Raw genomic sequence first — 26,177 nt, 5'->3', positions numbered from 1 at the left:
TTTCTGCCACTAGCGCTTTGGGTTTTTTTCGGGCGCGGGTTAATTGAACTCTATTATGTTAGATAAAAGGGGTGAGAAATAAAGTTGACTCGTTTAATTAAGATGGGTGATATGAAGCAATGATAAGTAGGTATATCCCCAGAACTGTCAAATATCTATAAATGTTCGAAAAACTAACATGTCTTTTATACGTATTGTCAGTGGCGTAGCAAGACTCTCGTGGGCCCCCCCCGCAAAAATATTTCGTGGAAATGACCCTAAAAACTCTCGGACATAAGCTAAAACAACGCTTTTTTTTATTTCGTCAAAAAGCATAACATGTCGCTATTAGAAAGCAATGGTAACCAAAAATTTTCCGTTTATCTTGGTTACTTTAATTTTTTTCATACGTACTTTCTCTTCTGCCCCTTTTCTGCGTTTCTGTGCGCCACTGAGAGGCTTTGCTTTCGACATCATTCTGACAGCCTTCCTAATTTTGCCGGTGCGATCAAACCACAAGACGCCGAAAATCGACGACTCCCTGACATTGTTACGTAACAAAACGATTTGAGCAGAACTAACACCAACGTTATAAGATGTGCATTACTTGTTTTGCAATGCAACGTTTGGTTTTGCGGTTTAAATTTCTAAATTCTAACCGCTTGGGCCCCTTTGCGCTGTGGGCCCTCCCGCGACCGCAGGGGTTGCGGGGGTGGATGCTACGCCACTGCGTATTGTATACCATGCTCTTCAAATGCACATTCGATAATTTTTGGAATAATACTAACATTAAATGCGCCTCTCGGTTGAACCCACAAACCCCACTAATGTTTTCTCTATAAGAGCTTGCTTTTTCAGTCACACCTAACCGATACTGCGAGCATGACATCGCTAAAGATCACTGCGATTGAAGCTCGTGCAAATAAATAAATATTGAAAATCAGAAAATTTCAAAAACACAGTATGCGGGATCAAAGACCGCAACGACACAACATACCTCTGAACCACCTCATTGCTAGCACATAAGCATCCATGGCCTCCTGTTCCTCCTCGGTAATCGTTCCATGCTCCCTATCGCTCCAAGCGGCTTCGTTCCAGTCCATGATGCTTCCTGCGCTACAGTAGTAACGGCGAAAAGAGAGCCCAGGAAAAGCACTCAGAAGCCGTTTAAAAAAACGGGAAATTTTTGTATGGGACTCTTCTTCTAAATGTTGAACATCGGCTTCGTAAATAACGCAGACGATGTCGCGTGTGGAAATTAAAATTAAGGTGGTGTCGGTGATATGTACCCAAAATAGGCCAAATCTCGAAATTCCAAATTAAAGAGTTGATGTTTTAAGAATGCCCGATATCACAAAGCAACGAGCTACACACCACCCCACTACGGTCCTAACACCTGATTTAAAACAAAACAAGATACAATGAAAGCAAGCTCGTGAATTTAGTGCTATTTATTCTATTAATTCAATTAGTCAACACTGGCTAGCCTTCGAGTTAATCTTAATCCAGTCATAGATCGAAATTTCATTTTACGCGAAGTCGACTTCACCAATAAGAACAGAAGTTTTCTACCAAATCGAATCATTTCCAATGGTTTTCTACTTTCCATCTCAACTAAGGCGGTTAAATTCTTAAACCTCATAACACATGGACCTTACTCTCAAAATCATTCTAGATTTGATTAATGTGCTGCAATGCAACGTATGCATGTGATCAATTTCTCGTTCCTGGGGAGAATTAGATTTAAAACTAAACATGCCGCAATGGTCTCGATTTCCTAAACGCAATTCATGACTTTACTTGGGAAAGGCGCAGTTTGTCTCCTAAGCAAATGTAATATATAAAAGTCTGTGTGTGATGCCCCAACAATATATAACTCTTTCAACCCGTCTTTCATTTTAAGTGGAAATTTAAAAGTCATGACATCAACTACCATGGCAAATAAATTTCAGCTATTTTCAAGAGCTCTAGTATTAAGCTTCGATGATACTAAACTACTCTGGTACAGTATATGGTTGTCACACTATGCAACGTGTATTTGATCAACTCTTGGTCTAGTATCAATTTTGTGACTGTATACTCGACTAGTACTCAAAACCCCTTTTCATTGATGACGGGCGATTTAGCAACGCCGCCCAACATGTTTAGTTGATAAATGGGCCATGCTTAACCAATATTCCGATGGAATATCATTTCCCAAATCTGACAGAAAAGTTCTGTAAATAAACAACCTGACTTGCTCGACGGCCTAACATTCCATTGCTTCACAGGCTACCATAGACTATTTTCCTTCCTATCGATCTGTGTTTAATGAAATATTTATGCGAAGTTTAAATCACATTAGCTCACACCAAAAAGAGAAGACGGGATGTGGCAATAGAATGGGTTTTCAATCTTTCTAAGTTATATATAGATTCATAAACTAATTCTATAACCAGCAAGTATCGCTAGGTAAACCATATGCCCAATTCCATAACTTGTTTGAAATCACAGCTGGAATAGGCCTCTGTATGTCAAAACTTCATTGCGATCTTATTAGTTTGTGCCATTCTACCGCATCAAAGTCAACGCCCATAGCAAACTAAATCAAATGAATTTAGAATCGCGTTCATGAAGTATTCATTTGACCATAACTGCATTTCATAGTATCAGGTTCACAACCTACATAGTTAGAAACAATTTTACACAACGCCCCAAATGTTGTAACCAACTTCGCTTCACCACAAAATTAATTTTTATTATTTTGCCATGTCTCATTGCAAAACGTATCGTTAATATGCAGTGCCCAAGGCGAGGTGAAATTCGCCTGTAACGAATACCAAATTATGTTTATGGTTGGGCGAAAATATTCTGCCGCAGCATCCACAACATAAACTTTCAACGGGCTTTCTCCGTCAGATTAAAATGTTTTACATTATTTGACTGACTTTGGTGTTGCATGGTTATTAAATTGTTTGCAGTAAAATATTTTTAATTTCCCTTTCCTAATCACTGCTTATCTTCCAAACTCATGGTTTGCTGCATAAAATACATTTCTAAACAAAATCTAAATGACAATCGCTCCATTTTCTCAACAGACTTGGTAACAAAAACAATCAATTACGTGTGGGTACGTGCTAGCTACATATTCGAATTCAGTATCATTCGAAGTACCTAGTTTATACTAAACCCGACATCCAACATACGTCTAGTTTCAAGGGCATATCACAAATAACTGAACAGACTAACGAGCTGTGATGTTTCCCTTTCCAGACAAGAAATATCAACCCGTTGACGAGGTGGCAAACAGCAGACAACAAGAAGCGATTGCAATAATAGACATGACAGGCAGAGTCTAACATCTGATTCGGTTGCCCACGAATCGGACAGCTGCTAATTTGAGGGCGAGTATAATGTGAAAACCAGGAACTATGACGACAACAGTGTAGAAACTAACACTAAAACGAGTAAACTTCTTTCGTACATACACGACTGATGTAAATTCCGATGTGGATATTTCCATTGGATTATTCTCATAAATAATACAAGAATTAACATCAACTATGCAATCTCACGAGCAGAAACAAATTCCATATTAGAAGTTATTTTTTTTGAATAGGTCAACTAGTACTCGCAAAATCGCGACTCTGTCGTGAAACATCTTAAAATCACCGTGTTACTATCGACCACGCACACCTATAGCGTTTCAGAAACGTCGGATGATTCCCGTATATATATATATGAGTATATATACAGAGTATTACAGACATTCTTATTACAATAGAGATACGGAATTCTTGATATGAATTATGAACTGCTTAGATACGGTTCTGCTCAAGAATGGAATACTTTAAGGAGCGTTGTTACCATTTCAGAAATCAGGAAATATGTGCTAGGGTTGAATTGAGCATAAGGGTGCAATCCCTCAATATCTCATACGAGCTAAGTATAGAGGGCAAGCAAGTCATTTTAGTTTCTCAGCGTATCTCGGTCATATACATGCACTGATGACACAACTACGGTATATACTCATATTTCGAAAAAAATGCAATATACAAAACAATTGCATCAAAAAAGCCTCAATGAAAGTTTGGTACTTTTTTCTCCTCTTTGATAGGTATCCCTGAATGCCCCTAACCGTATGCCACTGTTGTGAAACCCGTGGCCGCATTCAACAAAAAGTAAAAACAGGATAGGACCAAAATTAGAATCCGAAGCCCAAAATTGTTCACGTCAGGGAAAAGTGCATTTTTCTTGATTTATTATATTATATTACATAAAAAGACTTGTCGTTTGTTCGCTATATCAATTTTCATCCTTACTACGCATGCTGAGCAAGATACAAATTGTTACTGTGCTTATGCTAAAAACCGAAAGAAACTTCATAAAATTATCTAAATATGCTATCCCACGCTCAATCCTCTCGTTTTAATTCATAAAAATCACATTTCCAATTGACAAGTTATAAATCACTCATAGCGCATTTTCCGGAAGTATTTAAACACGCTATGTCTCTAATATGACCAAATTACAGCTGGTAGAGACTGAAATTTAAAAACCGCTAAATTCACATGTAAGCGATCACGCTTCATTCAGAGTACTACTATAAACCAACAATCCGCTTTAACATATGGAAAATAAGAACAAATCCATTTTACATTCAATCAATAATCAATTCTGGCGATTATAATGGCAAGATTATGCTTAATTAGGCATGATCTCGCTTTCAACCTCTATTTCGTCAATATATAGTCCACGTTTCGAATCATTGTTAATTAATACTAACACAAGTGTCGATAGCAGATTTTAGAATTTCAATGAGGTTACCATCATTACCGGGCAATATTGTTGAGAATTACAACTACGGGTTAGGGCAGCGGGTATGCGCTATCCGGAGAGGTGATTCGGGCTAGAGATCTTTGAGAACATTAAAAGAAATTTTTTAATACAATACATCCAATGGTGGGATTCAACCGGTTCGCACTGGTTCTATGAATTTTATGAGATCAGCGAACCGGTTAGCATTACATGACTTTTTGTAACAGAACCGCCTGAAAATTCGACAGTTGTATGATGGAACCGGCTGACAAAAGATTTGAATCCCACCACTGGATACACCCCAGTTGATAGGAGCTTGCGTGGCCGCCGCAAAATCGAAGCCACTATCACTGTGGCAGGCCAATAAGCCCGCTATGCAGGATGCCAGTCGAATGACTATTAAAACTATATATTTATCCCAACTCTGATGTTGGAAAGTGAATTACTGTGGGATTTGTACCCATTTAGAAATTGCTAAACATAGATTGCGATACGACGCTCTCGGGAGTATTGAAGGGAATATACTTTTTTTTTAAATCCAAAAACGCATGAATAATTTACCACTTTGAGATAAATTTCAGAGTCACGTATTCTGGCAGAAGCCGCAGACTGAAAGCTTTTTTAAATAAAAACTTCAGAAACATTTCGGTGTTTCAGCTTCAAGACACAGCTCATCAGATACCGCTCTAGTTCTTTAGAGATTGTATTTTTTTTGCATGATAATATCAAAAATGTCCATTTCCATCAAGCTAGAGCTTAAGAGACTGTACCATACATACTTGAAAGCATTGAACACGGAGACAAATTTATGAATAATGAATGAAATACGAAGTGACTCACCAGCGATACGGATGACTGCCCTTTCCGCAGCGTTCAAAATCGTCGCTTCATTATTCTCTTTGTTCTGATAATTATGTTGTGTACGATTCCATGGGAGGTTGGGGGAGGCCTCCCCTAAGGTATCATCGCTGCCTGACATTGGTCTCTGCAATTAAAATGAATACTAGCTATAAATTAAGAACTGGGGTAAATATGGTACTGCAATCCGTCCAGAGTAGTGCCGTATAGGTATGCTCAGACTCAACGATCATGAATGAGGTTGTTTTCTTAATAGAAGTTTGGAAGCTTTTTCAAATTACTGTCGAAGACACCAGGTTCGACCACTCGACCAGCTTTAAATTAATACTAAATCAACTCAATCTATGTTAAAATTCATAACTGAATCTTGCCCGAGAAATGAGAACAGTGCAATGATTTCCAGAATAAAGATAATTACCGTCGCAACTCACAAGAAACTTAGTGGCGTTATAAAAGACTGGATTAAACTGGAACTAATACAGCATTTTTTGAATCCGACTCAGATTTCCGTGTAAAAATTCTTCCTGTCTCAGAAATGGCTTGACATTTGACAATAATTTATAACGTTTGCTGTAGCTTATATGAACTATTAAGCCGGTGATGTTCACACATGTGATCATCGATTGCAAGGTATATATTATGACTTCACAGAAGGTTCAGAAACGGAGGCTAGACTGATTCCATCTGACCAGATGTTAGGATTACATCATCACAGAAAGGAAAAAACAAGTATTCCAAAATGAATTTGATATTTGACCTAAATTTACCCGGTAGTGACGGCCACTGTTTATAGAGCAGGTATATATATTATATTGCCTGGCTATCTAATTCATTTTTGGCATACGCCTTAAGAAAGCTTCCTAAGCAAGGTAGACAAAGACGATATCATTAGATCAAGAGCTCAAAAATGTCCGTCAAGTATGAATATAGAAAGACCAATGTGAAATCCAAGAAAACATAAAAATCGATAACGCAAATCCTTGAAAAGAATTCGGTGAACAACAAAGACATTGAGGGACTGAAGTGTTTTAATGACTGGCTTTGCTAGGATATTTTCACACCGAAACCATGACGACAAGGCCGATGTTAGCCGTGATTTCACCAAGCGCTGCAGGGTGTGGCGCCAAAACGGAGAACAACATCTCCAAAATTGTTCATAAGAAAGAGTCGTTGGGAATGAAATCAACTATTTATTAGGAGAAAAAATTAGTTTCTGGGTTGTTTCAATCAACACCTTAGTACATTTTCGTTATATAATCTTCATAGTTGCCTTAGTTCGTTTACTTTAAAAATACAATTTTCTTCAAGCGAATCGTTTACATTAGAGATGATATCATAGGGATACTCGATTCTGATTTCGGAGAACAGCTAATCAAAACGTAAACAATATGGACATATCCTCCCAATGGTATAAGCCGGAAGGAACTTTGATAACATATAACCCCGAAACTTCATCATGTTGCCACCCCGCTGAAATTCGAAAAAATATGGGTATATTTACCTGCCACTCTAACGCTTGATCACAGTCAAGGTTAGCCATAGTTCCTCCAAAAAATCACAAACAACAAATCACACGACAACCCAAAGTCTGCTCAACGCAAAGACTGACGCTTATGCACTGCCGACCATGCTATACTTTAGTCTGTTAATACGTTAAGCTCTTGTGTGAAATATATTTCATAATATAATATTGAAGCCTCCGGATATGTGCCAGAATTAGAGTGAATCGAGCAAAGACCTTCGAGCTAAAACACGTGGAATGTCACGTTGACCGCAGTAGAGAATACAAATTCGCTAAAATCGGAACCCATAAATCTTATTCATACTCAATTATACAAAATATTTGTAGCAAATACATGATTGAATGCGTTAAAGCGAACAGAGTGCAGATCATCCATCTGAATTAATAAACATATTCAAAATAAGCTGGATAATTATATTCGTCCGACACTCGTTTCATGTGAGAGTGCGTCCAGGGGAATAGGATCTAAAACTATATGGTATGCAAAATGTCGGAGAATGCGATTCTTAGTTAAAACAGACAATATTGAGGTTTCTTTCACACTCACTTACTTCTTCACTTTCTTATACAAAATTATGAATATATATGATAAAATATATTTTGAGTTTGACTTACCTTTATTACGATACAACAGTGATTGGTATAAAACAAATCATATCGAGCTTGACTACAACGCCATGCGCTGCATTTTTAGCTGATAAGTTTAGGCAAAAACCTCAAATTGATGAAAATATATTATTATTCGACGAATATTTAATGATTTTAATTTCGTCCCGATGAAATAATATTCTAAATTTTCAAATAAATTTACATTATTATTCATAAAAATTGAAAGATTATTTGTCTATTCATGAAACTCGTTCGTTGTTCGAAAAATCAAGGTAAACAAGCAAACTTTTCATTTAAATATCCGTTTACTCTACCATTCAACCAACAAACTATCAAAATAATACTTCTACACTTCCTTATTATCTTTCTAACATGATGTCCCGTTATGCTTTTCCTCATATGCAAATCACGCTGATACACTACAACGCCAGTTCGTGTTTATATCCTACAGAAGTTTGAAAAATTGTATTGAAATTCACAACTAGCTAGAAAATACTCCTTTTTAATTTTGGAATGTCGAAATGCCAACGAAAACGAAAAAATCCTTTGTCTGATATCGAAGACGAAGGTTGTGAAAGTTTCTGGTTACTCGTGCGAACCAAAAGCAGACGTCTGAATAGCCTGAGCTACTTTCCTGTCCAAACACGTAAGTTGAATCCTGAAACATTTTAATCTAATGACCCATTTTAAAATATTTTCAATAAGTCTTCCTTATTTCCTGAGTTTGTTCCTCGTCAAACACGGGTTTTTATCTTAATTTATCGGGGGATCGAGTGTAGGGAAATAACTTACAATCGGCGATACGGTTACAAGCAAGTGTCCGATCGTACTTGTCTATTCAGCCAACCGTGATTTGAGTGTTCAGAATTTCATTGATAGCTCAGTCACACCGGCAATTATGGAACCAAGAGGCTATCAATAACATTGATGATCATACGCAAGTGTGCTATGTTCATTAAAAATACAACATACACACCGCAATCTACGTCATAATAAGATTATTAGAGCTATTTTACAACGTAGAAGTCAAATAATTTAACTTTAATTTTGGACTTGAATTTATTATAGATAGCCGCGATTACAGTTCTGTCTCTCCACAATATCCTCGCATCTAGTCCATCAAAATGCCACATTGCTCGATGATTAATATGGGTACTTGGAATAATACCGTTCAAAAATCACGTCACCACGCTATACTAATGAACCTCTCTATTCTCGCGCAAAACATTAGAAATGATAAGTCATAAATTAAGTCTCAACTTTAAAATCAATATATATCAGTGGAATTCAGTAATGCCGGAAATACACGCCTTTATTTAACGGGGGATCGCCGTGCCATCACCTTTACACCCTTTTGTTTACACGTTGAAATGTACAATAAGTTTGACTTTACGTGTATTCGCTTCTTCCATGACACAACCGGTTTTAGCGTCGCGGCTCAGCCCATCAAATATCACAACAATAGTTTCTTTTGTTTTGAACTATTCGACCCTCTTTCGAATTGCGCGTTTATGGATTCGATTCCTTGCCAGTCCAAAGTTGCCGGTAACTCAGCTCAAACATCGCACAAATATACTCCCGCCAAACAACAACTATTTATCTATTAGCCATGCTTTTCACTCGTTATATTTTTACCATCACGTGTCATAGTTTGAGATAGTGTTACCAATTTGTTATGAAACGCTTGAAACTCTAAAGACAAAGGTGTAATATTACCCTAGCATTTTGACTTATTCCAACAACTTCCCACAACTGCTGAAGCGTTAATCAAAACAAGTATAATATAATATGAACACACGTGGCTGGTCATTAGTGCCTAGAAGTTTCCTATCGAAAGAAGCAATATCGAAGTTGAAACTAAGAATTTATTCATTTGCTGTTGAAATGTACAGAGGATATCCGGCCCGAAAATTTGGAAATAAGTTATAGCCTACGTATGTTTAGAGAAAAGCCGAAATTGCTTACCTCTTGTTAAACCTAAAGATCAAGGCCATTTCAAATAAATCACCCACTTTTTGTGCTGCCGTCATGTCATCAGTATTGACAATTTTACAACATGCTTAATGTCGTTCGTCACAAATAATATATGTTACAATGCAGCCAGAAATCATTTACAAAAATAGAAATTAAACAAACCGTAACGCTACGTTTTTCAGCAACCTGACACAACGTTGACATTTAGGTGTGGTAGATTATTTACGCAATATTTGTTCAATGACAGAAGCAAACGAAAATAACATTGGCATTCTGAATACACATTAAAAATCGTTTAGTCCCGGTCGTATATTATATTAACCGATCTTGAGCGGTGATTTGTTGTCGTATTTCATTAATAAATCACGCTCGATAGCGTGCTATGAGCTCTTTATTCGGAATCCGATTGAAACACATCTGGTGCAATCCCAAAGCTAATTTAATCAAATATTGATGCTTAAGAAAACGAATGTACATGTTCGAACGTGAGCGCAAAGCCCAAATATAGATTAAAATAAAATAAAAACGAGGTTAAAATGAAACGAATTGCTGTATTCCAGATTACATACTTTCAAATCTTGTTAGGTGAAATGAATAAATTTTCTATTGTAATATTGGGACAATTTTCGAGGGGAGGAACACTGCAATATCAAGTGTTAGAACACCCGACGTAACATATCCTAAATAATTTTGCGATAAAACTATTGTTTTAGCAACAGGACTACTTCGTCAAGTTTTACCTTAGCGTTACACATTCAAAACTCGAGAAGCACCTTCAAAAATTAACTTCATCGTAAGAACTGTTGATAAAATGACTGACTTGCTAACTATCGACAGACATGCTGTTAACTCAACAACCACATATCATAAAGACTATGAACACAATGCAACAGAATATAGGTATAGAGCTTTCTGCATGCTCATGAGCAAACAAATGACGACATAAAAACTCAACAACGAGACATTCAAATCTTTAACCATACCATTTTTGGCCGAGTTTGAATTATAGATATACAAAATCCCCTTTTTTAACCCATACCTAACGGAAGGAAATCGTAGAAACGGAAGCAATTTCCGGTTCACTGACCCATCACAAGTTTATGTTACCAATTTGCGATGCTACTAAACTAGTGATTATAATAGTTAAAAGGTCATAAAAAACTGCAGAGTATTAAAAGCTTCATTTACTTTTCTATAGTTAATTTTTCTGGTCGGTGATATCGTCTGTTACTATACGCTTTAACGATCTCGGCACGCACTGTAAAATTTTATAATTGTCAACTGCAAACGGATAGATGGTCATTTGAGAGGAAACATTACTTGAAAATACTAACAGGGATGACAGATTTTTCTTACAACTTTTCACCAGCAAAACATGATAAAACAGTGAAACAAACAGTGGATGCAATACGATTTCGTCAAAACAATACTATCGAACCGACCTTACCTTATGCATTGCCTTGTATATTTTTGGTTTTACTGGGCTCTTATTCTTCTTCAAAGATTTTTCAAATGTATGCGCTTTCCGAGAGGAATAATTCTTGATTTCTGGGGCCCTTATTTTTCTTCTCAATTTAGACAATTCCGATGCTTTTTGTAGATTGCTACCGAGCGCTCTGATGGCCCCAATGGGTTTTTGTCGTGTTGACTTAATTCGATTTTGCTGTATAAAATCTGGAGCCGACTTTCGGGGAATAGACGGTTTCCGCGTATTCGGTGGAGTTTTTGTACTTGGAGCGCTAGAGTTGGAAGTGATACGAGATCTTACAGTTGGTGAACGGTCCTGACTTGAAGATGGATTTCGTTGACGACGTAAACCTTCTTCAGAACAAGAAGATCTATATAATCTCGACGATCTGCTTCGGGAACTTTTTGAAGACATCTTTGTAACGTGGCTTGGTTCAGAACTGTACAAGTTTTCTTTAGCAAAACTTTCAGTTGAGCTGCTTGCCTTTCGTTGAGCCTGGTCATCTTTTTTGCGTATTTTTCTCGCATTTGTGCTTTTCTTTGCAGAAGCTAAATTCTGAGTTTTCGCAGCCTTCTTATCATACTTTTCCCCTGGTTGACGATCTCTAAGTGTCCCTCTCGGTGTAATTCGGTTTTCAGTATGCCTCCTATTACTTTCTAGAAGTCTTCCAATTTTATTACTTTGTCTAAAAATTGTGAGTTGGGAAGAAGCAACGGAACCTTCACTGTGGGCGCGACGACTTATATCTCTTTTCTCGGGAGACAGAGGGACGAAGTCTTTGTAGCCATTGGTCAAACTGTTGATCCTATTTATTCCGTCGCGAAAAGATAGAGATCGTTTCAAGCCTACTTTTTTGAACGATTGATCAGACAGCATTGGAGGCCATGATCTACGCTTCGTGGCATCCCTCCCTCGTCTCGTTGGTGGCCGTAATTTTACATCATCTGGTTTGAATGTCAGCGTATTAGGTTTGTGTTGTTTTGGAACTTTCTTCTTCATTTTTCTGTTTATGTCTGTTATTTTGTGATCCGAGTTTACCATGGACGAGCAGTTGCTTTTTCTTGATTGTAATTGTCTTGAAGAAGCGAGAGAAACGGAAGTACGCCCAGCACTGGCTTTTTCATTAATTTTCAGCACTTGAGAATTAGTTTGACTTAATGATAGCATGCATTTACGGTTGACAGGGCTTGATTTTCTTTTCGATGTCGAGGTGCTTCGCGTGATTGTCCTCTGCTTCGATTTGATTTGAGACGCATCGGATGCAGCTACTCTATTAGTTTCATTTCCGGTTTTTGAATTTGCTCTTCGAGACATTTTTTTATTTCTTTTTTTCTTTGTTACGTTTTGTAAATTTATTCCACCTTCATGTTGTGCAAAATTGTATTCCGGGAGCGATGATGCAGCAGTCACATGTGTTTCTGGTGAGGTTGAAAATTTCGAGGTCATCGAAAAGGGAATATTCACAGACTGTGTCTCAGAAGGAAGAAAACTGCTTATTGACATGGAAGGCGTCATTGAAAGATCATTGTCCGAATCAAGATCTTCTTTCTCGATTATTAAAGACCCGTCCCGGTCCGGAGAAGATCCATCCATACGCTGGATAGAAGTATCTGTTGATACGAAGTAGTCGATTGTAACGGTGGGTAACGAAGGCATATCTGGTGAAGTATCTTCTCTGGAGCCATAGAAGGCGGAATCACGACAAGAATCTGGATCGTCGGGAAATATTTGTTCACCTATGTTTTGAATATGTAGATTTAAGTTTTGATTGGTCTCAAATGAAGGTTGCTCTTCAGTTTCTTGTTCAACTTTCGGAGATACAAGACGCCCAGTGCTGGCCTCATTTGCTCTGTGGTTTTTTAAAGCAGTAAATGATATAGAATCGACTGCATCCATTTCCAGATCCGTACCATTGCATTCTGAAGCATTTTCGTTAATATTATCTCCATCAGGTGTATTATGATCGGCACTGGCATGAGGATGTAGTATTGGCACTGGAGGGGCATTCATCAAGAGGCTCCGCAATGTATGTCGTCGTTCATTATCCAAGAGAATACCATTTGAAGGGGCATAAGATTTACTATTACTATGGTGGAGCGGAAAATTACAGTCGTCATCTGAAGAATGATATTTGACTGGATCACCAGTCCCTTCATTCTTATTTCCACCCCCAGGTAAATTGTCGGTTGGCACAACGTCATAATCTCCGACCAATTCCAGTGAATCACAAGTGACGCCCGGTTGCAAAGAAGTCGCATGTGTGTGACTGCAATTGAGATCGTGAAACGCATCAAAAATAGCACGTCGTAGATCTTCTTCTTTCAGAATGCCGTCTCTATCGAGACATCCTTCCTCCGACAACATATCAATATCTCTATCATATGCACTCTCAACATCAGTTGTAGGGCCGCTATTATCAGAACAAAAAGCAAATCTATATCTTAATTCGTCATCACCAAGTGCTTCTTGTGCCTCATTAGAAAACATAAAAGGTGAGGCGGTACCTGTAGTAATAGGCGTAGCTGTTGACTTGTTGTCAAATTCGTCCCGACTATTATGACGCGAAAGATGCTCTGGGGCGCTCAGAGACAGTCTTCGTATCGCGTCAAGGCACATATCTTCAATCTCATCGGATGAGTCATCTTTTTGTGGACTTTCCTGGCCAGACGACCGAAAAAGATCAGAGGTCACGCTACTACTTCCAGTAATTTTGCAAGTTCCGCTTATTCCGACTAGTTCAAATTTTCCATCGTTGCTATGAAAAGAACCCGAACGAGAATGAATATTTTGTGTGCCAGCCAACTCATTGCTGGCCGCAGCGGTATCTCTCGTGCAACTCAGATAAAGTTTTTCTGGGCAAGACGATACGAATCTATCATAATGTGTATCGCGATTTCCTAGCATCTTATCCCAAAGTTTGATTGTATTTTCTGTTGTTTCGTAAGAACTGCTTGGTTCAGTTACAGTTATGGTATTTTCATCGATTACCAAATCTCCATCGGCTGAGCTATCGACACTCAAAATAGATAATCGTTGGTTTTCATGGATTCCTTCTTCTGGGGTGTTTGCTTCTTGTACATCCTGGAAACGACGAGTAGTGTTGTTTTCTTTCCTCATTTCCATTGTATCTGCTTTAACATAATCTAGTATCTCATCCGACGAAGCATCATTTGGGATGTTCCCTTCAGATATGGCTAATTTGATCTGAATTAATTGATCGATATTTTCCATTATTTTATCAACGCCAGAGGGCGTATCGGGAGAAAGGGTTTGACTGGACAACGATTGTTTTAATCGATCGCTATTCCTACCTTCAACATTTTCAGCTGTTGGAGAATGATCATCAGTATCTGAATCTATACTGATAACCATATTAATTTCGTTGTTAGTTTTTTCTTCGAAAACGTTAAATCCATATTGATTGTCATATATTTCCAAATCCGATCTCTCCGTTACATTTATTTTGTCCTCTTGAACATTTTTACTGTGCGAGTTGACTTTGTAGTCAGAAGCAGCCTCCGTAAACAAATTGAGATTCAAGCTTTCATACTTTTGTTCATGTTTCTTTTCATCCGTCATCTTTCATTAATAAGTCACACAATTGTCTACAGAGTTTATATTAAACGTAAATCATAATCGCATACACTGATAAAACATCATTTTATCCAATCTGTGTAACAAACTGATTATATTCGAGATATTTCCGAACTCTATAAGCTATCCCTTCAATTTGCTCAGTTTGTAAAGTCTCAATGTGAAGTACGTTTCTAGCTGGGCGATTTTAATATATTTTTGTCCTAGCTCCAGTACAGCTAAAGAAGTCTCAATTTATTTTAACAATTATTGGTACAAGCTTAATTAGCGCTTCTTTCTCAAATTCGCCAGAGATAATTATCCTTGGCTAAACGTTAAAGCCGTTTCGAGAAACGATTTGGACTTGATTCAATGAGTAATAACAGAAATACCGGTAAAGCAGAGGCAAGCCAAATAACCGTTTATGTGGTCTCAATTCCCATATGAAAACATGTTTCGCAAGTTTAACGGCGAAAACACAACAGAAACCCGACAAATATTTCTTGAAAGGTTCTTGATATGTCCAGAATTCCAAAGAATTGAAATAACGCAGACCTTGTACGGTGACATATATATAACCTGCTAGCCTAATGTATTTCAATCAAATGCTTCAAATCTAGAGACTATCTACCTAAAAATCACCCACTGTAAACTATGGGCTTGTACAGTAACACTTGAGACCAAGATCAGTGCGATCAGTAGTCGTCTACTATTAAATGAAAATTTGTTTTTGAGACGAAGTCTAACAACAAAAAAATCGATAAACGATAAACGCATGAAAGAGATACCCGCGTTTTCCAAAGTCTTCGCGTCTTTATTGTGAGTTGGAACGCATTTGCGCAGCGGGGTGCATGCATTATTGATAAGAGCTGTACTGCAAGAAAAAGGGGAAATCGCAAAACGGGAAAACGTCCAGATGGACATGCATTGCGAAATGAAACTGAGTTGAACGTGACCTACATGCTCGGAAGAAGTATGTAAATTCCCTAAATACCCATTGCGAAACCAATTTTGTAGGATAAAATGAACAAATAATTATGCCCAATGTTACATTGAGGCGTGATATAGCTTGATTCATACAAAAATACACACTCATATTATTAGTCGTTGAGGTGGTGAGGCAGTAAAAGCGTTATCATGCGTGCTATAAAAAATTCATGAATCTAGAAAGACAGTGAAATTACGAAATCCGAGAGCCAACACTACATGCGAGCATATGGTATGATTTCAAAGTCATAAAATTTTATTATAGTGGCCTGCAGAAAGTTCGTCATTATAATATGTCACTAATAATTGAACGAATTACAGCTGGAGCAAATTGGTGTTCGTCTCAAATTGTTTGTATTAAAAAGAAAACACGTCCCAGAGATAGAGTATATTCTTTATTGTGGGATAGGCTTAACATATTTTTATAATCTAGAAATACGAACGTTTCAACAAGAGCGTTCGCGGTCTACAGTCAGGAAACGATATGGAGAAGAATCAAGACTTAAAAATGAATAAAAAAAAGGGAATTTATATTCGTATTTGATGTCTAAATTCTCCTGCGAAAGCAATCACCATCTCAGACGAAATTATGTATAATAAAACCATTGAATCGTTCCCAGAGTTTACTGTGTTCAATAACCAATGTGGAATTTGAAGTAATTGCATATTTATAAACATAACTTCATTTTCACTCAATATTGAAATAGCAGGCAATAAAATAATTTATAAAAATATATCTCAGAGATTTGTATCAAGATATGTACATTTGTTTATCATATATTTGATAAGTAAGACAACTACAACTTGACCTCATATAACATGAATTTATTATGTCTACCAAATTATCTATCATGCCAATGAACTAAATTATTTGCAAAGATTAAGTTGAAGTGCTCAGTCAAATATGCACAATAGGGTTATCTCAGTCTTACAAATATGTGGCCGTTAGCTTCAGTATGATTTCTACATCAATTAAAAATATCGAAACGCCGCTGTATTGCACAGTAATGAATCATTATAGCTGTGTCATATTTTATACCCTGTAAAATGCGACAAATATTTTTGTGAATATTTCGTCAACTCTTTGGAGTGCATGCTTGCATATCTATACTTCGACAACTCGCATACTACACATGTCTTGTCATCAGTAAATTATTCAACTTTAACTGATTGATCTTATTTCTAGTAAGTTCGTAGTTTTTGCCTGATAACTTGAGATGCGCGGACTGTTTCACACCGACTCGGCGATTAGTGCACAAAATGTTTTGAATTAGGCTTTAAACAAAACAATATAACGTACCTCGAGCATTGAAATAGCAAAAGCACTTAGAACTCCACTTGCTTGATCAGCAATTGATATCTGAAAGTTTCATGTCAAGTCATGTTAATGTTTTTTCTAGTACCTAATTTTTATTTATTTATTGAAAACATGACACAAATTTTTTTTATATATAAACATAATAAATGTATACGTTTCTCTAATACTTATTATCTGAATTTTGGATTAAGGTCAGAATAGAAACATGTCTAGATCTAAATACACGATCACGAACACAGAGTTAAAGTACAATTATTATCTCAATTACCTTAGAATCTGGTGAATCCGAACACCAATATGCGGTAGTTTGATTTCTATTCATTATCGTGCTTATTGATGGCGATTTAACTTTATTGTTTTGGGGAGTTGACTTCTGGCGTGTTGTTGTTGGGGTGGTGGGAGGAGTGGAAAATTCGTCATCGTTGTCATCTATGACCTGGCTCAAAAAGACATCTTCTTCGAGATTTTCAGATTCCGACACGCCTGATTGCGATTCTAGAACGAGATTGACGCACTCATTTAAATTTTGATGGTCCTTGGATTGACTTTCTCCTCGAGGAACAGAATCTGGAGATTCCATGCTTTCAGCAGTCGATGTGATATCATGTGTTTTCTATTCCTAGACTATTTTCTTCCGTTACGTTTTTGAGCAACTTAGAGCTAGCCTGTCAAGAATTCTTGACACATAACAAACGCATACCACATATCATATCTAAAACGAAATGAGTAAATTGTTAAAAAATAATTGGCGTTCCATTCCTGTTAACAAGCTTTACTCCTTCGATTTCAATCACTGACATGCCTCACCCATAAAACTTCATTACACTTTGACTGGAATCAACCGTTCAACTGCCTTAAATGTTTTTTTTCTGGCCGGGCTGCAATATGACATTTATATATACTCGCGAAACTTAAAAAGCATGGTATCACTCGGGTTACACTTGTCAAATACCTACGCAGATTGTTTCAAGTACCGAAAATTGCTGTGTGTACGTACTATGACTCTATATAAATGCTTTGTTATAAATGCTGAAGCATATTAGCTTGGGCGCATACAACGTATCATAACTTGTATGAAAACGGAGTACATCAGACAAATGTGTGCTTAAGTCCCTATTCAAATACAGGCGCACAGCCTACAAAATCATGATGTGGAACAATAACCGAAGCTTTCAATTCTCTTTTACTATAACCAAAGAGCGTGTGAAGGTGAAATGTGAAAATCGCTATAAAAGCTAAAGGAATCAAGTCGTTATCGCGAATAATGAAACGATAAATTGTACTGATTACCCATATAATATAATGTCATGTGATAGGAAACTCAGCCATCATCCATATAATAAAATCAGCATATCCATCAAATAAAATAGACGTATTGAAAATCCAATGAACACAAAGGAGGTAAAATCTTAGAACAAAACAAGTTTCCAATACACTGAAATATTACATAGATAATTATTCTTATAAGTTTTCTAGGAAGAAATCGAAATATTACGAAGAACAATGTCTCAGATTTTGTTTCATATCTCATTTGGTTAATAATAAGCCCAAAGAGAGCCAACGCCCGATTTGTAACAATTATGCCATAAATTTACTTTATTTATTAAAGGAGTACACATTAGGACGATGTTCAGAATATCGTAAAATTACTATGACTTACCAGATAGCAACAAAGTTCAATGTAATTTTTACCATCGTGATTGTATTGCCAATTGTACTTTAATATCTGGTATTTTTTTGGGTACACGTATCTCACTAAATCTGGCCCGGAACTGCCTGCTTACTTCAGAAAAGTACAGTAATGTATTTCGTTTATTATGGCATACAGAACAGCGAGAACGAGAATAACACATTATATATCAATCCATTGTTTGATTGAATAAATATAACTCAGGGTTCATGGACAGGTAAATCGCGGTATCTTTGATTTCTTGTAATATCACCGTCACGATTGTTCTCTCCATATTTTTTTATCGAAAGATTAGAGTCGAATATATGAAGCATATATACATAGTGACTGGCTTGTCGCTTATGTCTACGCACTTTATTACGCAGGCAACGACACACGCCGTAAGGTGGGGTGAAAGCGCATGAAAATGTTGGAAACGAACGCAGCGGTCAATCCAACCACAAATACTGACCTTACTGAAACTACATATTTTTGAAATATATTTAGAAAACAACATAAATCCCCTGTATTTCAAATTTATTTCAAACTCTTCTTCATTGCAAGTAAAAGTCGATTCGTCGAATCAACACGAAATAGCTTAGTATTTATTGGACACGTAGTGGACATAACGATCGTTTCAATATTATGTTGTTGTTGTTCTTGTTGTTCTTGTTCTTGTTCTTTGACACGTTTTTAAAAAGTCGCTTTTCTCTTCGAATACTGGACCAATTGCTTTGAAATTTTCAGTGGTTGAAGATTAATTTTTTCGCTAGAAGGCTATTACTTTTGTTTATTCTTAAATTTTATATGAATCCTATGAGATATGATATTTCATACAAAATTTCGCGGTATTTATTTTTACTCATGGGAACACTGTTTTACACTTATTTCAAGCGGTTTCGCGATCGATTGTCTTGCTCAGTACTACAGCTACTGTAGGTCGGTACTGGTAAGTTGCCATACCGGTGCCGTAACGCAGTGAAATTGACTTATTCCTTCCGCGGTATTACTAATGCTGCAATGCAAGTTTTATAGCCTATCGTATGCGGAACGGAATATCAGACCTACAGGTTCGGTACCGGTACTGGTAGCTCAGTACGTAAGTACGATACTGGTACTGGTGCCGGTACCGGTGTCTTACCACAATGAAATTACCGTAACTTATTCTTTCACGGTCCTACCAGTGCAGTAATGCAAGCGTTGTAGCACCTGTAGCCTACTATATTTGTTTATTTTGATGAGAGTCTACTGGAAACAACATAAAATTTGAAAGGGAGGAATTGTTCTGTGATCAATTATCTGTCCTAAAGTGTAAATAACATAAAATTTGCAAGGGAACAACTGTTCTGTGATCAATTACCGTATATGGCCTACAGTGTACAGGTAAGATGCTGGCTGACTGCTAACCGGTACTGGTAGCTCATTACGTAAGTACGATACTGGTACTGGTGCCGGTACCGGTGTCAATTTTCGTCATCGGTTGATTCAATGTCAAACGATTCAAGATAGCATATTTTGCGTCTTGGTGCGTACTGTCTGGAAACGTGAAAAATACGAGATGTCCACTTTACCTCGGTTACGGAAAAATCCTCGAAAACCCCAAAAGAATTTTCACGCCAATGTCGTACGTTCAAATTTGTATTTTTATTCATACCTACCTAACTTTTCTTCTGGCTATTACTATATATCTAAATATCAAATTAAAAAATCGTAACGAGCTGCTGGCGTAGAGTAAAGTATGAAGTGAAATCATTTTTATATTTCATCGAATATATAAATTGATCAGCGCCTCGGCTTAATTTCAAATAAGTCTCATTAGTTACATTGCACGAATTGTTACGGCGTTCTCGGAATACTTGTCATTAATGAGACATGGCAACTTGTGTGGCCTGTGCCTGCCTGCAATGTCAAATGAGCCTGAGCCGAAAAGGCCAAAATACCACACTGCTGGAATCTTTCTGATTTACAATAAATCTAATCAAATACCCAGGTTTAGTACAAATATGTCATGAGATTTATATCGTTAATAGGAGGCGCAGCTACACAATAAATTATTGGTGTTCACTCAGGCAAATCGCAATGGACCATTTGTACTTTAAAACGAGTGATTTGATTTTACAGAACATTTGTATGTGTTGTCGTATTGGAGTTATTTCAACTAGCTTTTTCAGGGTTCTTCTTCTTACTGTGTTGATATTTATTCTAATCACTGTTACATGCACAAATTTGCGAGCTAAATGCGATGTTAAAACATCCCCATAATAGGGCTTATGATACAATAACGTAGAAGTAGAATTCAAAACGCAAATATCCAAATATATAAAACAAGACTTCCTCGTGTATAACTGCCCATAATAAAATAATAAAAAATACACACTGATAAGACCAACCGCTATCTTTCTAATTGCTGTCATTTATTAATAGCTACGAATGACTGCACCCTTGCATTCATTACTTTACTGACTTCTGTGGTAGAATAACCACAGAAGTGCTGACGTCAAAGAATCGAATTGCGTTTACATACCGTTCAATGACCAAGCATTATCATAAGATAAACTACCCGTTCAAATGCATAGTGAATGGTTGATCAAACCAGACCAATGTTGCACTTAGTTGAAAATATATCAAGACCCTAAGGTCTTTCTTAAGCACCCACAGAAAGAATTTACGCAGTGTGCGCGCTATAGCGTCGTGCATTGGACGAACAATCAAAACGCCCGTTATCAAAATGGTCCTGTTGGACGGCTCAAGGAGAGCAAGAAGAGGGTTTGGTTTCCCAAGCTTAGGCGCAATATCAAATGTCGAGGTGTAGAGAGGCGATGGGTATGTATGTATACATTTAAATGACAACGGGGATGTAATTGTATTCAACTTTTCAACTCGAGTTGAACAATTAATCGACAATGTTTGACATGATGAATAACCTGTGGTTAACAACTAAATATCTGACCTAATGCATATGCATTTATATATATATATATATATAGCATAACATTTTCAAATACCAAAATGGTTTGGACGTTGTGACAGTAAGTTAATTTTAGTGATGAACGAATTTTGAATCTTACTTTTTATTCGCGACTTCATAACATATAACATCGAAAAATAAACGCAACTCATGTAATTTACAAATCAAAAACCGAAAATAAATAAATGTAAATTTACGCACAGTCGCGGTCACGTCTTGATGTGTAGTAAATCTTATTACTGTTCCTGAGAACAATTCCTAATTTAACGTTTATCACCGCAAACTTATTCAAAACCGATGTAGTTACCTTTCTGATTAAAGCGGTACATTTATGGCAATGACAATAATAAACTTTCTAATAATATACTCAAAACAATTGTAAAGCTTAAACCGTAAAACATAAATGTAATATATAAAAGCATCGGCGTTTAACGTGTTGTTTCACGATTAAAGTACCAATGCTCATTTATCTGATATAATAATATTATTGCCCTCGGGACAGCATTTCAACTTTGAGCGACGGCATCGAGGAAAGCAATAGACTGCAAAGAGTAAGTTTTTCGCGTGATAAAAAACGAATAACACCTGTAACGTAAAGGCACAAAGTAGAAAAGCGACCCTACACACATCGCACACGAACCTGTCCTTCGATTTCTCCTTCCTCGTTCTTTTCTGCGACATTTCGCCTTCTCACACCAGAACCATCTTCACCTGATCCACTGTCTTTCCACTTGATTGTATTCTTTTTCTCAAATTCCTCTTCAAAATAAGCCTGCATCCATGAAAAAGATTTTTGTTTTTACGTAGATCTCCATTTTAACAATACAAAATCATAAGCTTCGATTGGATGGCAAGTTTCGCACATAAATAGGCATATATGCCATTGTGACAGATACTTTATGGAGCATGTAGAACGCAAAATGAATTTGATGCCATATGTCTCGTCCTATATTTACCTGGAAGATATCAGAAAATATGATTGATTTTGCTTCTTCTTCTGTCCCCAGTATGTTCCATGAGTCTGAAATAATAAGGCATTATTTAATAAGAATGAATAATAATATAAATTTATAATCTCTAACAATATCTAAGAAAAGGAAAAACTCAATTCCAATTATTTCTCCACTCAACTGACTAATTGAGTACGTGCCAAGTACCGTATAACTTAACGTTTCTCTCATACAATCATGTCTGTTGACCAAATCATACCTGGATTATCATCATTTAGAGCTTAATCCATTACTAATGGCTATCAAACCACCCACGTACGTAATGTACAGTGCTAAAACGAAACTATATATTAAAGTGTATTTTTCTCATTAAATAACACTGGAATTGCTATGACTTTCAGCGATTCATCGGGACTACCGACAATGTCCACTAGTGACCAAGAATTTTGTGTATGCGTCTTCATGATGTTCTGAGTAACTAGTCACACTTACATGGTTATTTTCATCAAAAATAAAACAAAGAATTACTGTTTTTCGAAAGTTTCAAAGATTCTCAGATTTAAGCTAATTGTTGTGGCAAGTTGTAATTACTGCAAAATTTTCGAATATCAAATCGGATATTGGAATATTCGTGTGGCGTTTTACTATTTGAATACATAGTAACACGTGATCTGTGCGACTTGAATGAAATGTACTCGCACGTTGTTGAATCAAACGCTTGAATGGCTTCATACGAACACGAGAGAATTTGCAGCCACCTTTCGATAAATGCGTAAAAATTGTGTAGTTATGTTTCCGATATGAATATTTATTTACTTATTTCCAGTGCCTATGATATACATATAAACATTTTTTTGGGTCGATTCATAAATTTCAAAACAGCAAATTGAGTGATAAAGTATTTCATTTAAATTTACTAAGATTTCTGTGGGCATATATCATTAGTAGCGATGCCATTATTTTCAATTCGGTCAGAATTAACAAACATGACGCCGGCGCGCCTCGACGGGATGATGCACCGCACTAAGATATTGGGGTAATTCCACACGTCCCGGTGGTCAGCACCCTATTTGTACTTAGAGCATTAATTTCTAGTAAATACAAATTAAGGGCCGATGGCAGCACTGACGGGCTGCGCATCGTACTAGTGGTATACGCAATGACGGAAGTTTTCGTAGGAGCGAAAAATAAAAACAGAAAAAAGACAACAAATGTCGAAGCCAGTAGCGAAGTTATTGTTCACTAATTATTATACAGCGGCGATAAGTACTATCAAAGCCGACACGGGAAAATCAGAATGACACGACAAGAAAGGATCAGAATGAAATGTTCTTGGAAATGTGGGTCGCAAATTTGCTGCTATCGCCGATGATCGGACAATAAGTTTCGCATTTTTCTGGCTGACATGCGGCCTCACAGGGGGTGTACAGAGCTGTATCACTATCATGATAATATTATTTAAACAAATGATACTGATTTAAACGAAATGCAGCACACTTGACGCAAGTAAGATATTCACTGTCAGATATGAATCGTTGATCGACAGTGACATTGCGCCATGATCGGTTCACGTTCCGCGAGAGGTGACTAATCGCATTTCTGTGGAATGGTAAACTGCCATGTGCGTTTAAACTAGTTGATGGCGACAATAGGATTGTTGATACCTTATATTAATAAATACAACGCCCTAATAGATAACATATAAATAACTCAACACTTGAACGAGGTGTGAAAACAATAACTAAAAAAGTTGCAAAGAAGCCGCAACGTTCCAAGAAGAGTAAATGAATAGTTTTTATGTACATTCGGAAAAATTAATTTTGTTATTCGCTAACCTCTGCATATTGCACATGCAATGAACCGTGCTGCCCATTTCTGAATGAAGATGGACCATTCCAACTCTTCTTGCGTTTCGTATTGCACTTCTATGACATCCGGTCTACAATATAATTTGTTGGAAACAATCAGTCAGTCGATATCCATAAATAGCTTAATAAAGCGTGGCTGACAACGAACCTTGCAAATTTGTGAATTGTGCTATAAGCATAAAGTACGGCCATGGAGAATATTAGGAAAAGAACTTTGATTTGCACTTCTAACAATTTTAGCAAATGTAGTGCAATGTGTCAAAATGCCTCTTTCTTAAGTCAAAGATATCAATTTAACAACGTAAAAAGACATATTATGAATAGGTTCCATTTTTCTTATACTCTGGATACTCTTGGAGCAGTAGTTAAAAAAATGGGGGGCAGTTTTAACGAGGGCATTTAATTTAAGTTGCGTAAAAAACGAATACAAAATTAAGTTACATCAACTCACCCACTCTTTTTTCGTCTACGGAAACAGCAGCACCAACAACATAGCAGCGACAAAAGAAGTAAAATTGGTAACAGTGGAAACCAAACTATGCACACACTACCAAACCATATACAAGCGTACGCAGTTTCCATGACAACGCTAATAGTAGTGGCTTCGATCACAAAAAATTATCTTCAGAGCATGCATTGATGTGTCAGTAGTCTAGTAGCTCGAACTTGTTGCGTACTTTGCAACGAAACAATCTTATGCTACCCGGACGTAAATTCTACTCTCATTTGTTGAATCAGAATTCTTTATCGAAACTGGAAAATACAAACAAAAAGCTATTTACTTACGCAGACGATGGGAACGGAGTAAAATAGACGTTACACCGATCGAGTTCTAGTTATCAAAGTGCTGCTATGGTCGAATATCAACCTTCCTTTATTTTACGAGCAATGGTTTACGAATATTTTCACAGAAGCCATTAGACGAAAATGTAGTAATCCTCATTTAACACCCTGCGTTAAAACTCATAATCGCCCGAAGCAATGTTGTATGTAGTTACGCTGGATCAAGCGTTACTTCCTTAGTCAACTGTACTATTTACAGTCTTTCATTGTAGTAGGTGGGTGATCGATAAACTGTGCAATATAAACTCTGCCGCCGTCATGCAATAACATATCAAAAGTTCTATATACCAGGAAGCTACCTCGCTCAATAAAAGTATCAAGAGTAAATTTTGATAAGTACATGGCGAGGCGTCTAAGTTATTTTTCGCGTAGCGATCAGGCGAATTTATCAAATAGTTAGAGATAATATTAACAGAAGATATAAACAGCGCGAGGTTTGGTAATAGCGCATCAAGGTGGATCGTGTTCAATGGAATTTCGACCACCAGTCACAGATCAGGAAATCAACCTGCACGCTATGACCGAGTTCTTTAGTTCCGTGTTTTTACCAAATCATTTTAGTACGCCATGTACATTTCACTTTCAGGATGCCGCATAATTTTTGACATAACATAAGGTAACTGGATATGAATGATGAATTCCGGCTGATTTAGGTTTAGTGCATAAATGAGTTGGAAACTGAAATTTTTATTCTGCGATTCCAATACACAAATTGACAAAAACAGTCAATAACCGAGCGCACACCTTTGAGTTACGCATCGGTAACAATATATATGTGCTTGAGTGCGATCAAC

At 36.9% G+C, this 26,177-nt stretch overlaps 2 protein-coding genes across 3 annotated transcripts in view; both read right to left on the bottom strand.

The window, feature by feature from the left end:
- Positions 1-14,830, bottom strand: part of LOC120333736 (microtubule-actin cross-linking factor 1-like) — a 113,031-nt gene extending 98,201 nt beyond the window's left edge. Inside the window, exons 1-2 of one of the 2 annotated variants that reach the window (XM_078109587.1) lie at positions 11,187-14,830; positions 5,617-5,761 (exon numbers count right to left, since the gene is read on the bottom strand). In XM_078109587.1, the coding sequence (XP_077965713.1) occupies positions 5,617-5,761; positions 11,187-14,786 (3,745 nt within the window). In that variant the 5' untranslated portion in view covers positions 14,787-14,830. The remainder of the gene's footprint in view (positions 1-5,616; positions 5,762-11,186) is intronic. The other variant, XM_078109588.1, reaches the window with a different exon arrangement.
- A 2,562-nt stretch (positions 14,831-17,392) lies between these two features.
- LOC144411898 (uncharacterized) lies at positions 17,393-25,345 on the bottom strand. Its single transcript, XM_078109592.1, has 5 exons — positions 24,992-25,345; positions 24,508-24,611; positions 22,679-22,743; positions 22,363-22,494; positions 17,393-17,580 (listed from the first exon to the last, which is right to left on the bottom strand). The coding sequence occupies exons 1-5, from the start codon at positions 25,120-25,122 to the stop codon at positions 17,527-17,529; spliced, it is 486 nt and encodes a 161-aa protein (XP_077965718.1). The 5' UTR covers positions 25,123-25,345; the 3' UTR covers positions 17,393-17,526.
- Positions 25,346-26,177: the final 832 nt, after the last annotated feature.

This window comes from Styela clava, chromosome 15 (genome assembly GCF_964204865.1).
Source record: "Styela clava chromosome 15, kaStyClav1.hap1.2, whole genome shotgun sequence".
Classification (NCBI taxonomy): Eukaryota; Metazoa; Chordata; class Ascidiacea; order Stolidobranchia; family Styelidae; genus Styela; species Styela clava.
The sequence above is the reverse complement of the archived record's forward strand: the minus strand, read 5'-3'. Positions and strand labels throughout refer to the sequence as shown.

What these genes read in the sequence shown, in the direction of transcription:
- LOC144411898 (XM_078109592.1), bottom strand. Translation starts at nt 25,122, where the DNA reads ATGGAAACTGCGTACGCTTGTATATGGTTTGGTAGTGTGTGCATAGTT. An exon ending in CGTAGACGAAAAAAGAGTGG is followed by an intron (nt 24,612 to 24,991) that starts GTGAGTTGATGT and finishes ATTATATTGTAG; the next exon opens with ACCGGATGTCATAGAAGTGC. An exon ending in TATTTTCTGATATCTTCCAG is followed by an intron (nt 22,495 to 22,678) that starts GTAAATATAGGA and finishes TCATGGATGCAG; the next exon opens with GCTTATTTTGAAGAGGAATT.